This window comes from Microcaecilia unicolor, chromosome 7 (assembly GCF_901765095.1).
Source record: "Microcaecilia unicolor chromosome 7, aMicUni1.1, whole genome shotgun sequence".
NCBI lineage: Eukaryota > Metazoa > Chordata > Amphibia > Gymnophiona > Siphonopidae > Microcaecilia > Microcaecilia unicolor.
Window position 1 is genome coordinate 87,832,701 of NC_044037.1, and position 16,122 is coordinate 87,848,822.

Genomic DNA, 16,122 nt, shown 5'->3' on the forward strand with positions numbered 1-16,122 from the left:
TTTCATCTATCTCCCCTCTTTCTCTCCCTATCCTTCTATCCAGCGTCTTCCCTCTTTCTCTCCCTATCCTTCCATCCAGCGTCTTTCTCTCCCCATCTTTCCATCCGTCTACCCCCTCTCCCGATCCTTCCATCCAGTGTCTCTCTCTCTCTCTACCCTTTTCCATTCATCATGTCCCCTTCCCTCTCCCCATCCTTCCAGCGTCTTTCCTCTTTCTGCTGTCAGCCAGGATCCCCCTCCTTTCTCCCCATCCTTATCTTCAGCAGCTTCTCTTTCTCCAGCCCTTCTCCATGTCCCCTCCTTCTCTCCCCATCTTCCCAGTCTCTCTATTCTACCTCCTGCCTCCCTCTCCCCCTTCCACCCGATATTCGTTTCCTGGCCACTACTGCTTCTCCTGTTGTCGATGTCAACTTCCTGCTCCTCCAGGGGCAGAGAGAGGAGCGGCTGCAGAGCCGACAGCCCCTGCCCGAAGGCTGCTGCAGCCCCATGCTTGCTTTGTTTTTTGTTTTTTTTTTGGTTGCAGCCGCTGCTGCTGAACAGGAGAAGCAGCAGTGGCCAGAAAAAGAATACTGGGTGGAAGGGGGAGCTGCCGACGGTGTCTCAGCAGGAGACTTTCCCACTTTGGCAGGAGTGCGGGAGATGACCCGCCAAAGTGGGAGTCTTCTGAATGCGGGAGACTTGGCAGGTCTGGGTATGTTGTACTAGATGTGACTTTCTTTGCTCTAGCTGACTCCATGTAGCTGTTTCCATCTCAACTCTGGGTAGGGGGGCTTTACTGCATTCAGCATTCTAATCTAGGGGATGTTCCACCTGTCCTGGGCCCCTTCTTTGCTGTTACCCTTGGTGCCCCTTTTAGTGGTGATATTTCATGGATAGTATATCATTGCTGACCAGAGAGAAGGGCATGTTCCCAGTAGCTTGTAGACCCCAGTGCAACTGCTGTAGATCCTGCCCTAACTGGGTATTCACCCCACTTGTAGAGGAGAGGGATTCTATCGGTGGTGCAAATCCACCTGACTATAAATCCACAAGAACTGCTTGTAAAAAGACTAGTCTTGTAGCTGAGGAACTCTATCAAGGCAAGGTTTACTTATGTCTGGTAGCAACATATCCCGCTGGTCCCAAGCTATTTTAGGTCTCGTGGTAAAATCCTGAGTGGTCCATGACAAAACGGACACCTGTGAAGGCAGAGGGGGTGATGGGCTTTACTGAAGTCACAGGGCCTGTTGCCCCTTCTTTTGAAATGACAATATTTTGAACCCTGACCCAAATGTTGGATCCAAGCAGCAGAATGGCAGTCAGTAATATGCAGGGCACAGTTGTATTTCCTTTTTAAATGCTGCCTACCACCCATGAGACATGAGTGATGTGAATAGTGGTGAAGAGCATTTTCTAGCAATTGGAGTTTCTTGAAGAACCAGTATGATACTATCAAATGTGCCAAACTTCTTCTTAAATAAGAAATAGATGCTCTACCTGAGCAGTCTAGAGGAGATGGGATCTCAAGGGAATAGTGGAGAAAACTAAGGTAGACCTCTAAAACAAGTAGAGAGTAACTTTATGTAGTAGTTTCCACATGAATTCTGCTCCCAGTTGGATTGAAGCTACTATTACTACTACCGCTTTCGCTATTTTCAGCTCCCCCTGTGTCCACTGCAGCTGCCAAAACTGAAATTAAAGGGTCATGGATTTGATATACCACCTTCTGTGGTACAACCAAAATGATTTGCATATTTATTTGTTACATTTGTATCCCACATTTTCCCACCTATTTGTAGGCTCAATGTGGCTTACATAGTACCGGAGAGGCCTTTGCAGGCTCCGGTGTGAACAAATACAGGGTGATGTTGTGGTAAGATCAAGTTCATGTGGCACAGTCACATTAGGGAATCGGAGAACGGAAGAGTTGTGTTATGTCCATTACGTGCTTTAGTTTGGTTGCGTTGCAGAGATTAGGCATTTAAGTTGGATCGGTAGGGTATGCCTTTTTAAACAGGTTGTTTTTTAGTGATTTCCGGACGTTTAGGTGGTCGTACGTCGTTTTCAAGGTTTTTGGTAATGCGTTCCACAGTTGTGTGCTTATGTAGGAAAAACTAGATGCTTAAGTTGTTTTGTATTTAAGTCCTATGCAGCTTGGGTAGTGCAGATTTAGATAAGATCGTGCTGATTTGGATATATTTCTAATTGGACCCCTTCTTTTTTCAATCTACACCTCTTCCCTGGGCTCACTGATCTCATCTCATGGTTTCCAGTATCATCTTTATGCAGATGACACCCAGCTATATCTCTCCACACCAGACATCACTGCGGAGACCCAGGCCAAGGTATCAGCCTGCTTATCTGACATTGCTGCATGGATGTCCAACCGCCACCTGAAACTGAACATGTCCAAGACCGAACTTATCGTCTTTCCACCAAAACCCACTTCTCCTCTTCCTCCACTCTCTATCTCAGTTGATGGCACCCTCATCCTCCCCGTTTCATCTGCCCGCAACCTTGGAGTCATCTTCGACTCCTCCCTCTCCTTCTCTGCGCATATCCAGCAGATAGCCAAGTCCTGTCGCTTCTTTCTCTTTAACATCAGCAAAATTTGCCCTTTCCTCTCTGAGCACACCACCCGTATTCTCGTCCACGCTCTCATTACCTCTCGCCTTGACTACTGCAACCTACTCCTTACTGGCCTCCCACTTAGCCATCTATCCCCCCTTCAATCTGTTCAGAACTCTGGTGCACGTCTTATATTCCGCCTGAACCGATATACTCATATCACCCCTCTTCTCAGGTCACTTCACTGGCTTCCAATCAGATACCGCATACAGTTCAAGCTTCTCCTTCTTACCTACAAATGCACTCAGTCTGCAGCCCCTCATTACCTCTCTGCCCTCATTTCCCCTTACGTTCCCGCCTATAACCTCCGCTCACAGGACAAATCCCTCCTCTCAGTACCCTTCTCCACCACCGCCAACTCCAGGCTCCGCTCATTCTGCCTCGCCTCAGCCTATGCTTGGAATCAACTTCCTGAGCCCTTACGTCAAGCCCCCTCCCTACCCATCTTCAAATTCTTGCTCAAAGCCCACCTCTTCAATGTTGCTTTCGGCACCTAACCTTTATACCTTTCAGGAAATCTAGACTGCCCCTATTTGACTGACTGTACATTTGACCTTTAGATTGTAAGCTCCTTTGAGCAGGGACTGTCCTTCTATGTTAAATTGTACAGCACTGCGTAACCCTAGTAGCGCTTTAGAAATGTCAAGTAGTAGTAGTAGTAGTAAGTCGATCAAGTCTGTCATGTAACTCGGGGCTTCTCCGTAGATGATTTTGTGAACCAGGGTGCAGATTTTGAAGGCGATGCGTTGTTTGATTGGGGACCGGTGTAGTTTTTCGCAGAGGGGTTTTGCGCTTTCTAATTGCGTTTAACCAAATATAAGCCTAGCTGCTGTGTTTTGAGCGGTCTGAAGTTTCTTTAAGGTTTGTTCTTTACATCCCACATAAATTCCATTGCGGTAATCTAAGTGGCTTAGTACCATTGATTTGTATCAGGTTGCGAAATGTTTCCCTCGGGAAGAATTGCTTCACGTGTTTGAGTTTCCACATTGGAACATTTTCTTTGTAGTGGATGCCACTTGGCTCTCTAGTGTTAAGTTACGGTCCATTGTAACGCCGAGGATTTTCAAGCTGTCTGAGATAGGAACGGTGTGATCTGGGGTGTTGATACTTGTGGGGATGTCCGCGCTGTGTTGGGATGAGACAAGGATGAGAGGATGAGACAATGAGTGTTTTCTTTATTGAGTTTTAGTTGAAATGCATTTGCCCATGAATCCATGATGTTCAGTCTGAGCTTGATTTAGTTGGTGATTTCTCTCAGTTTGGTTTTGTAAGGAATGTATATTGTGACATTGTCTGCATATATGAGCTAAACGTGCTGTGATTGGCTCAGAGACTTCCGGGTCTCTCAGCTGAGTGAACCTTTTTGGACGTCCTTCACTCAGCTGAGAGACCCAAGGACGTCCAAAAAGGAAGTTTTTATTATTGCGGGGGGGGGGGGGGGGGGGGGGGGGGCGTCCAAAAAGGACATCTTTTTGGGTGGATGTCTTCAACTGCACTCCTTGGATCGAGCGGCATTGAAGCCTTCCTGCAGCAGGCCGTGGAGGGGGTGAGCGGCGCGGTGCATTCGCTTGGCTGCTCTGCGCATGCTCAACCGGCCGACTGTTTAGCGATGGAATAGAGAATGCAAGTGAGTACAACGAGCAGCTCATTTGCATTCCCTTTCCTTGATGCATTCCCGTTGCTTACCGATTCGCAAAGGAATCGGTAAGCAACTGGCATTAACGATTGTTTTAGTGAATCTTGGCCTGAGTCCCAAATACATCTCACATGGCCCATTCACTGCCCTCCAAAACATTTGGACCCAAAAAGTGTGCTTAGTTTGCCAGTGGCTGCAGATATTAGTTGGCGTTGCACATAGCAACCAGTAAGAAAACTCTGATTCTTGAAGTAGTTTTCAGAGTAGAATTAATATTAACAAAGCAACTGACATATAGATTAGAATGAAAAAAAATTGCAACCCAAAAGAGAGAGGGAATTATTCACAATTCCTTTATGTGCTGATTTGCATATTTTGTGTTTCTGGAGGGAGACAACTGGGGGAGTTATGGGAAGTGAATGCAGTTTGGACCATGTGGGGTAGGTTTGGTGGATGGAGCACTCTATGTAGTGATGGGGAACATGCACTGGGGATAGTTTTTGGGATTGGGGCAGTTGCACAGGGAGTACTTTCTGGGATCAGGCAGATTACAGGAGTAGTGTTTTGGGGGGGATCCACTGGGGGGGTAGTGGGGCAATTGTACGGGGTGTAATTTTGGTAGTAGGGAGAAGTAGTTTGAAAGGAGAGTTTCCTATGTAATATTCTATAATGACACTCCTGTAGCTCCACATTGTGAACTATTCTCGGTGTTCCCGCCACTGATTGGTGTACGTGACGCTCGGAGATCTGGTGCCGTGCTTCCGCGCTCCACCTTTCTGCTACCTCAGTTACCTGCCTCTCCCGCTGACCCTTCTCTAACTCCCTACAGAACCAAGACACCGAGACTTGGCCTAGTGCATCCCCTTCCAGAAAGGCTTGAATCTTCCTTCCAAACTCAGGTGCCAAACTCTCTTTTGGGTGGCTATGCACATAGTGATCTAGTTGGTTGTAAGCTAGTATCTCAGCTGGCCCCCCTGAACATCGTTGCTGGAATTCAGCAGTGGGGAGCTATCATCTTCTTGGATGAAACTTTCTAGCAGTTCTACTCCTTGGTCCCGTAATTTACGAAATACTGCGTTATCGCTACCTGGCGTGAAGTCATCATTACCATCTAATGGCAATAATATGCTGCAGGTCGGGTCCTGATCCCACTTAGCTAATAATTCCCTCCACATGTACCACAGCGGCTCCAACAATATGCAATCTCTAATTCTTTCTGGTGTTTGTCTTTTTCTCTTAATATGCAATAGATAATTAACATGCCAGGGAGAGAAATACGTGCGTTCCAACTCCACATCTGTATATGTAGTTGTGCCTAAAATCCAATCTCGCAAGTGTCTTAAGAGGCAAGCCTGATTATATTCACGCATGTCTGGTAACCCCAGTCCCCGCCTTGTCCAGTTCCCAAGTAGGTATTGCCATTTCATTTTAGCTTTTTTCCCTGCCCAACAGAACTTAACCACCATTCTCCTCAACACCACTATTTCTTGTTTGGCCAACCTCAGTGGTATTGTTTGTAATACATAAAGCCACCGGGGGAAAACTATCATGCGAAATAACTGTATACGGCCCATGAGAGACACTAGCAACACCTCCCACCTTGCCAGCTGTTCCCTCGTGTCCCTTAATAGTTGGGTGGCATTTATGTCTTGAATCCGCCTAATGTCCATGGGGAGCTGTATTCCCAGATATCTAAAAGCTCCTTGTGCCCACTTTAATGGGAACCTATCCCCCCATCCCTGCTTGTTTTTCTGTGCTAGCCAAAGCCTCAGATTTCAAAAGGTTTAACCGAAACCCAGAAAAGTCCCCATATTCCTCTAAACTTTCCATAAGATGTGGAAATGATAGCTCAGGGTGTGTAAGAAGAACTAACAAGTCATCTGCGAACGCAGCTGTTTAAAGGTGAAGTCTCCAACCCTAACCCCTCTGTCTATGTTATGGATTTCCCTTAGGAGAGGATCTAGCGCCAAGATAAAAAGGAGTGGCGATAGTGGGCAGCCTTGCCTCGTGCCCCTCCATATCGGAAACCAAGCAGACTGGAGCCCATTTGCATATATCTGAGCCATAGGGCTCACATATAGGGCCCGAACAGACTGTGCGAAAAATCCCGTAATGCCATAGGCCGTCAGTGCTTCAAACAAATAGGTCCAGTCTACTTGGTCAAACGCCTTTTCCGCGTCGAAGCTTATTAACAAGGCCGGGGTCTGTTCAAGTCTTACCTTCTCTAAGGCCACCCATATCCGGCGCATATTCTTAGCGATCACTCTCCCACGTACAAATCCTACTTGGGAATCCATAACCAACTCCGGTAAAAACCTCGCCAGCCTGTTTGCTAAGATCTTAGCTATATATTTTAACTCGACATTCAGCAAGGAAATAGGCCTATATGAGTCTGGCTTATTAGCTGGTTTGCCCGGTTTCGGCAGTACACTGATTTGGGCTCTATTAAGATGTCTCGCCATCTGTCTCTGTTGTATGGCTACATTGAAGACCTTGGCTAGCAATGGGCTTATCCCTGTAGTTAAGATTTTATAAAATTCATTCCTAAGACCGTCCGGCCCTGGTGCCTTACCTAACTTACTCCATTTTATTACCAGCTCCACTTCCTCTTCTGCTATTGGCGCATTTAGTGCTTTCGCCTCCTCCATCGAGACCTGTGGTAAGTCCACACTATGTAAGTAGGCCTCACTAGGTCGCACCAGGTCTTCCTGTTGCATATATAAATTTCCAAAGAACTCTTGCAATATATTAAGTATACTTTCATCCTTATTTACTCTCCCACCTTTGCTATTCTCCATGGTAAGTATTTTCTTAACACTAAGCCTCTTGTGGGCTATCCTAGCCAAGAACCTCCCACTCTTATTGGCAAATTTATAAAGTTGATATTTATAATATACTAGACTTTGAGCCCGTAAAAACGGGCTATTATAGGAAGGGGGGGTTGAAAGGCCCGCCCCCACCGCCGAGTTCGCCGCTGCCCCTCCCCCTCCGAGTTCGTGCCCCCCCACCGAGCCGTCACCTTCCACCCGGCCGGGCCCTCGCTCCGCTATTGAAACAGCAAGGGTCCGGGAACGCAGCACTGAGCTCTGCTGAGCTGCCGACGTCGGCTTTCGTTCTTCTGTTTCAATAGCGGAGCGAGGGCCCGACCGGGTAGAAGGTGGGTGGCGGCGGCGACTCGGGTGGGGGGAGCGTTAGACGGTGGTGTCCCTCCCTCAGCATTAATGCGCAGTACAGACCCTCTGTGTTCCGCCCCCCCGTCATCACATATTGACGTGGGGGCGGGGCAGAGGTCTCTACTGCGCATTTGCGAGTGAGTACGGTCACTCGCCGTTTATATGTTTGATGGCCGATTTCTGAGTCCTTTCCTGTAATGTTTCATTTAAAGTCTGTTGGGTTTCTAACAACTGTCTGCGGATGCCTAGATCATGTTTTTTGCCCATATTTGCGTACAAAAGCACACCGATATGGAACGTATTAGCCATGACCCTGAAAACCATGGACAATCTAACCAACTTTCGCAAATCGTTGAAGATACATCTCTTCAATAAAGCCTACAAAAGACATCCTTAATGAAATAAATCATCCCTTAAACCATTCAGGTTCATCAAACAACACCTCTCACACGACCTTACCTAACACCTTCCCATCTAAATCCTCATCTACCTTCAGCCTACTATTGACTGTATTTAAGATCATGTAATGACTACATTATAATAACACTCTGTAAGCCACATTGAGCTTGCAAAAAGGTAGGAAAATGTGGGGTACAAATGCGATAATATAATAATAATTAACTATTGTGTTTCACTGTATAAGTTGCCATGCTGCAACAGCTAGAAATTCCCCTTTCATAGAAAAGCATTGGACCATGTGTTTTTTTTGTGGGGGGGGGAGGGTGGTGGGTGAGTATTTTTCTAGAATTCTTGGTCCAATCTGAACAAGTTTCATCCCATTCCATTAAATTTTCAGAGAATTATTTTGCCCCCAGACAGAAAGACATGTTTTGGACTTCTTTTGTATAATTCTTTCCAGCTTCCATAGGATTGGAAAGAATATAAAGAAGTACTTGGCCTTTTGCATATCTCATCCTTTAAGAAGTTGTGCTTAGTCTGTTTGGGCTGTATAAGATAACATGAAAATACTTTGTCCCAGTGTTTCTTGCAGTGGACATAGCAAGATGATTGCATTGTGGTAACGCACTAACCCTTTGCTTTCCTCTGCAGGCCAGCATGGTGCATTCATTAATTGAAGCCTATGGGTTACTGAGGGAAATGAGGTGAGTGCAGTGTTTAAACTATTTCCTGAGAGTTCTTTGCTTCTAAATGAAATAATAATGCTGTATCACTGGCTTAGTCCAGTGCCCTTTGCTCCTGCAGTTATTGCTGTGGGATGTGCAGACCGGTGGCTGCATTTGTTTTCCAGAGGTTTATGACTGGATCAATCTTATAGCCATGGTCCCATTCGGAATTGGTACATCGTGTGGGTCGACACCTTTTACCCTACTACTAGATAGGGGTGTAGTTACGTGGGGCCACGAGGGCATGGGCCCCCACAGATTGAGCCCTGGCCCCCTCTACATTTGACAACACTCCCCCCCCCCCCCCCGCCGCCGACCCCCCAGCCGCCGCATCAGGTACCTTGTTTGCTGGCGGGGGTCCCCAAACCTGGCCTGGATTCCCCCAGTTAGCACTGAAAATCATGTTCTCCTTATTTAGAAAAACAATTCTTCACAGTCAGGCAGGAGGTATGCAGGTGACATCATCCGATGGAGCCAACATGCTGAAGCCGTCCGCTAGCAGATTTCAGACTGTTGCAGATCCTGGTATACATGAAGATTCCCATATTAAGAAAGCCTACTGGCATGGAATGATGTCATTTTACCTCATCTGCGCTAACACATTGATGGAGCTTCACTCCCCCACTCTGGCACTCAATTTATGTATTTTTTAATTCCCCTAGGTACAATGCCTGCCTGCTTTCATCCTGACTATATTGCTCTGCCCTCCTCATCTGAACCTTTTAGAATCCCCCAAACTCACACTAACTGACCTAAAAAGCCAAGCCAGCAGGAGGACATGCATTTTACACTGTGATCCCCAAGCCCAGCCAGCAAGAGTACATGCCTTTCACACTAAGTGAACCCCAAGCCTAGCCAGCAGGAGGACATGCCTTTCACCCTAAGTGACCTCCAAGCCCAGCCATAGGAGGACATGCCTTTTTTTTTTTTTTTGCCCCATATTACTTAGGGTGACGATTAGGTGATGAAGAAGTAGTGCCAAAATTTTGAAGATAGTGAGCGGGGATAACACCTGGGGACTTTTTTTTTTTTTTAAATATCAGGATTGCAGGGAGAGTAGATTTAAACCTGCTTTGCTGCACTTCGTGCTAACCAGCTAAACAGACCAGACAAACCTAAGGTGATAATTCTATAGAATAGGTGCACTACTTACACACCAATTATAAGTTTAAATGATTAGAATAATAGCATATATGTGCATAAGTGCCCAAAGTCCACCTAAGTGCTATTCTGTTAATATGCACATATCTTCCATATCTTGTATTTCATAGGCAGAGTCTAAGTGGGACTCGCTTATGCATACAACTTATAGTTAACATTCAATATCTCTGGCATTTGGACATGAGTACTTACATCAGCTTTATGTATCACTGGCTTAGTCCAGTGCCCTTTGCTCCTGCAGTTATTGCTGTGGGATGTGCAGACCAATTCCACAACTATTATGGAAAGTAGGCACCTACCTTTCTTTACAGCAGGTGCTCTTCTGTTACAGAATTACCCTCTGAATGTCTTGTAAACAGATTAAATTGAAAATCTATACTTTGGCCCTTTTTCAGATAAATATTTGCACACAGACTGCGGAGGATGGTAGATTTTCAACCAGTTAGGTTTATTATGTGTAGGGTTTCTATTCGTAGGTATTTCTGAATCGTACATTTAGGTATTTAAGTAATTAGCGATTCTTTGAGGGTACAGCATTTCACTGTTTCCATACCACAGCTACTACTGGAAACCTTTTCCAATGGAATCAAGTGGTCCTTTGTTGGTAGTTCTGTTATTAGGTTTCATTCTACTTTTTTCAAGTTTACCTCATTTATTGTATTTATGTTTATTCTTGGTTATTTTACTATTATACTGTTAACAAATTTGTAAGTTTTATGTTAAACTGTACCTACTATACCTTCCTTGGGTAAATCTCTTCATAAAGGCGGTTAATAAATCCCAATAAATAAATACGTAGGAGCTGTCAGTGCAGCAAAGGCCCAAAATCTGAGTAATAGATACAAGACAAACCAGAGGAGGGGTGAGAGGGGATTAGGGCAAGTGGTCTTTTCCAGTTTTTATCCAGTCAATACCTATTCTAATGTTTTTGCATTAGGGGTTTTTAAATCGGTGTGTTATCAATTAAAACCTAAAATTGGAAGCCTTAATATGTTAAAAGCTAATTTACCTATATTTGACTCTCAATTATATAAAGTCCTTTTATGGTAGATTGGATGTAGGTTAAGCAGTGACTCTCCTTGGTTGCAATGTCAATGTTTTTGAGTGATTTGGGCTTGGATTGTCAGCTTATGGATGATAGTAGATGGTGTTACCAGGAAATGGAAGGCTGGATAGGAAATGTACTTATGAGGCCGAACCCTTTAGTGTCCCTGCCTGAACCCTGTTGCCAAGTGTGTTGTTTTTGGGTGAGCATGTCTTTTGCCACACAAGGAAAAAAAAAACGTAAAGAGTTTTTTTCTGTGTGAAAAATCCATTTTTCTGTATGCATGTTAATGTGGGAGAGGAGTTGTGTGATGGTGCAGCACAGTACTCGTGCAAAAGGATTAGGAACTAGTTTGGGCCCGGTATAAAGGGGTGTGGCGGTCAAGAGCAGTTAGTTTTGCAGCAGAAACTGGTTTTTAGTTGGATGAGGCTGGGTTATGACCTAGTGCTGTGCTATACTGGCTTCTCATTGGCAAGACTTCTGTATCAGTGTCAGTGGTTTGTAGAAGGGCATTCCTGTGGTATACAGATGTTAGTGTGATTTTTGAGTGAGGTCCTAGCTTTACAGATTGTTTTCATGCAAAACAGGTTTTATTCTAGACTAGGGCACCACTGTCACCTACAGGCAAGTAGCTATGTCTCTGCTGTCTTTGCATCTTCCTTCCCCATCATTGTTGCATCCTTCTCTACCATGGTAACTGCTACCATCACCACCTTCCTGCCCTGGCTCATTCTCATCCTTGGATCTCTCTTTTGTCAGGACAGTGAAGCCTAAAATGGCTTCTATGGAAGAAATGGCAAGCTTCCACACAGATGCCTACCTGCAGCACCTGCAGAAAGTCAGCCAGGAGGGAGACGACGATGACCCGGAATCCGTTGAGTTTGGCTTAGGTAAGGAACCTTTACTGAATAAATGCTCCTTTGCTTCCTGTTCACCTCTTTCTCGTTCCTTCTCCTGCCTTTATTTTATTCCCAAGACCTTAGTTTTTCCTTTTGCTGATTCCTCATCTCCCTCATCTCTATCCAAGGGCTGGCCCTGTTCTCCTCTTCTACCACATGCCCTTTGTAATTTTTTTTTTAAATACAACGTTTAACAAAACATAAGTGTTACGTTCTTCTACCGTACAGCAGTATATATTTAACATCCCATTATCTTCCATCAACAGCTTATGCAAACTAACCTCTGACATTCTTTTGTGTCTGTTTTTGCCCTTTTTTTCTACCATCCATCATTCAGCCTCCCTTTACCACACTCATTCACCCTTGTTCCTGCCGCTGCCCACCCATCCCAATCCCAAACTTACTTACTTGACACTGCCGCCCTTCCAGTGAATTGAAAAAAATGTGCCAAGCTTTATCATAGCCATCCAGGACTCTATGATGCTCCCATTGGAGACCTAGTGCCACCTGTATTTATACTCTGCTGTCAGCCCCCTTTATTGCCCGCTTGAGGGAGGTGCCTCTATCCTGTTCTTCAGTATACGTTTCCTTGCCACTAGCAGTGTAGGTCTTGCACCCCCCCTCCCCCTTGTCACTTCATTTTGATCTCCCATTAAGAGTACCTCTTCCCATTCAGGTATCTGTACCCCTGTGCACTCCTCTGCAACCCTTCTTATCCCCCTCCAGAATCCCTTTAACTGCCTGCATCTCTGGATCAATATGCCGACTTCCTTAATGTATTTATTGCAGTTACCTAGTTCTGAAAGCCCTCTTTTGAATCTTTTCTCCACATCCACATAACACTGATGGAGTATCTTAAACTGCATCTCTTAGACCACAGTCTATAACTTCATGATACACTGCTTGGAAGAAACTTATTTTTCAAAAACTCTTGCTCAAACACTCCCTCCCAACATTCTCCCAATCTATTCAGGAAAATTGTCTTTCATACACATCCCATGTACAGTGTACCAATATGCAACTGAATTACAACTCCACCTTTTTTTTTCTATTGCTCAATCCCTTTACAACTGTTTTTTATTCCAATGCTGAGTCCCTGACATAGTGCCTGACTTGCAAAAATGCATAGAACTGCTCAGTCCTTAAATTATACTCTATTGTTCAAATGACGCCATATAATTCCCCTCCCTGATGTACAGCTCTTACACCACCTTCCCTTTTCTGTTTTTGAAACATCCTGCCCTCCGACCTTAGGGCTAACCCCACATTTCCTACCATAGGCAGCTGAAGGGAGTTACACTACTCTGCCACACAAAGCCTTTCCAATACTTGCCATGCCTTCTAGGAGTGCATTCCTCTTCACCCCTCATTAAAAGTAGTTTGCAGTAAGTATAGTGGCAAGAAGGGGAAGACATTTTCTCCAGCAGTCCTTATAATCCTGAATAGTCCATTTCCGTAAATATCTCATTATGGTCTTCTTTTACAAAACCGCTCTACTGATTCTCGGTGGGCAAATTAGAGGAAGCCCATTCAATTCCTATGGGCTTCTCTCATTTGCCGAGTGGGAATCGCTAGTGCGGCTTTTGTTAAAGAAGCCCTATATAACTGTAGATTAGGCAATCCCAGTCTCCCTCGCTGTTTTGTTTGCATAGGCCTTTCCAAGCTTACCTGTGGCCTTTTCACCTGCCATACAAACCACAATATCACTGCCTTTACTCCTGCCAGTATTGCTCCACTTGACCCAACAGGGCAACATTCTGCAGCTTATAGGTCAGCTTCAGTTGGTGCCATCATTTTAATCAAATCCACTAAACTGGCAATACAGAATACATTTGAATGGGGCTAAAACCCCACTGCTACTCCTTGTGACCTTGGGCAAGTTACTTAACCCTCCATTGCCTCAGGTACAAACTTAAATTGTAAGCCCTCCTGGGACAGGGAAATACCCAGTGTACCTGAATGTAACTCACCTTGAGCTGCTATTGAAAAAGGTGTGAGCAAATCCAAATCAAACATATAAATTGCGAGTGACCGTACTCACCGCAAATGCGCAGTAGAGACCAACATTCAAGGAGCAACACTCCAAACCCCGCCTCCACCAGCAGCTCCTCTACCGAACGTAATGCAGCCAATAGGGAGGGAAGGAGGGGGCGTGGAAATTGGAGGAGGACATAATGCAGCCAATAGGGAGGGGAGGGGCGTGGAAAATGGAAGAGGACGTAATGCAGCCAATAGGGAGGGAAGGAGGGGGCGTGGAAATCGGAGGAGGACATAATGCAGCCAATAGGGAGGGGAGGGGGCGTGGAAAATGAAGGAGGATGTAATGCAGCCAATAGGGAGGGAAGGAGGGGGCGTGGAAATTGGAGGAGGACGTAATGCAGCCAATAGGGAGGGGAGGGGGCGTGGAAAACGGAGGAAGATGTAATGCAGCCAATAGGGAGGGGGCGTGGAAATCGGAGGAGGACGTAATGCAGCCAATAGGGAGGGGAGGGGGCGTGGAAATCGGAGGAGGACCTAATGCAGCCAATATGGAGGGGAGGGGGCGTGGAAATTGAAGGAGGACGTAATGCAGCCAATAGGGAGGGAAGGAGGGGGCGTGGACATCAATGGGGGAGGGAGGGAGGGAGGATGGAGAAGAGAACCACCATGTACAAGGGCACAGCAGGAACGACGAAGTGGCCGAGGCAACTAAAAAAACCCACAGCAGAAACCAAGCAGGGATCAAAAAACGTTCTGGGGCCAACAGAAAAAGGTAAACAGGTGTATTCACTCACAGCACACACACACACAAGTCCTGCTTTGCAGCATGAAGCAAAGACATAGCTGTCCCACCCCTTTGGCTCACTGAACAGCAGGAGTCAGCAGAAGGGGCGGAACAACAACATGTATGCGGGGAGGTGGGGAGGGAGACCGGCACACCACTGAAAAACGAGCCTGCGTTTCAAACTGCTCTAACAACTGCCTAAAAGGAGACACTGAACCTCCACTGCCACACAGCTCCAACAACTGACTACAAGGAGACACTGAACCTCCACTGACACAAAGCTCCAACAACTGACTACAAGGAGACACTGAACCTCCACTGCCACACAGCTCCAACAACTGACTACAAGGAGACACTGAACCTCCACTGACACACAGCTCCAACAACTGACTACAAGGAGACACTGAACCTCCACTGCCACAAAGCTCTAACAACTGACTACAAGGAGACACTGAACCTCCACTGCCACACAGCTCCAACAACTGACTACAAGGAGACACTGAACCTCCACTGCCACACAGCTCCAACAACTGACTACAAGGAGACACTGAACCTCCACTGCCACACAGCTCCAACAACTGACTACAAGGAGACACTGAACCTCCACTGCCACACAGCTCCAACAACTGACTACAAGGAGACACTGAACCTCCACTGACACACAGCTCCAACAACTGACTACAAGGAGACACTGAACCTCCACTGCCACAAAGCTCCAACAACTGACTACAAGGAGACACTGAACCTCCACTGCCACAAAGCTCCAACAACTGACTACAAGGAGACACTGAACCTCCACTGACACACAGCTCCAACAACTAACTACAAGGAGACACTGAACCTCCACTGACACACAGCTCCAACAACTGACTACAAGGAGACACTGAACCTCCACTGCCACAAAGCTCCAACAACTGACTACAAGGAGACACTGAACCTCCACTGCCACACAGCTCTAAGAACTGACTACAAGGAGACACTGAACCTCCACTGCCACACAGCTCCAACAACTGACTACAAGGAGACACTGAACCTCCACTGCCACACAGCTCCAACAACTGACTACAAGGAGACACTGAACCTCCACTGCCACACAGCTCCAACAACTGACTACAAGGAGACACTGAACCTCCACTGACACACAGCTCCAACAACTGACTACAAGGAGACACTGAACCTCCACTGACACACAGCTCCAACAACTGACTACAAGGAGACACTGAACCTCCACTCAGGGCCGTGCCTAGGGTCTCTGGCGCCCCCCTGCAGACTATCAGTTGGCGCCCCCCCCCCCCCCCCCGGTGAAAATGATCACGCCCCCCCCCCCCCCCCCCCCCGGTGAAAATGATCGCTCACCACTTGCCACACTGACAGGAACTGTCAGCAATATTCTTAGAAACAAATTGCTATACATTGCAAAATAAGATAGCAGATGTAAATTCTCAAAGTGGACATATTCCAAACGCTAAAATGAAAATAAAATGATTTTTTTTTACCTTTGTTGTCTGGTGACTTTCTTTTTCCGATCATGCTGGCCCAGTATCTGAGTCTGCTGCTATCTGTCCTCTTAACTCCATTTCCAGGGCTTCCTTTCCATTTATTTCTTTACTTTCCTCCTTTCTTCTTCATTTCTTGCTCTATATCCATTTCCAGCAATTTCTTCTCTCTCCCTGGGTCCTGCCCTCCCATCCATGTCCATTCTTGTCCCTCTCT

At 46.1% G+C, this 16,122-nt stretch overlaps 1 protein-coding gene across 3 annotated transcripts in view; it reads left to right on the forward strand.

Annotated features, from left to right (window-relative positions):
- Positions 1-16,122, forward strand: part of HDAC8 (histone deacetylase 8) — a 235,224-nt gene that overhangs the window by 9,034 nt on the left and 210,068 nt on the right. For all 3 annotated transcript variants that reach the window (XR_003942884.1, XM_030210243.1, XM_030210244.1), the window contains exons 2-3: positions 8,467-8,519; positions 11,506-11,636. Coding sequence is in view for 2 of the 3 variants with exons in the window: in XM_030210243.1 (XP_030066103.1) it covers positions 8,467-8,519; positions 11,506-11,636 (184 nt within the window). In the remaining variant the exon portion in view is untranslated. The remainder of the gene's footprint in view (positions 1-8,466; positions 8,520-11,505; positions 11,637-16,122) is intronic.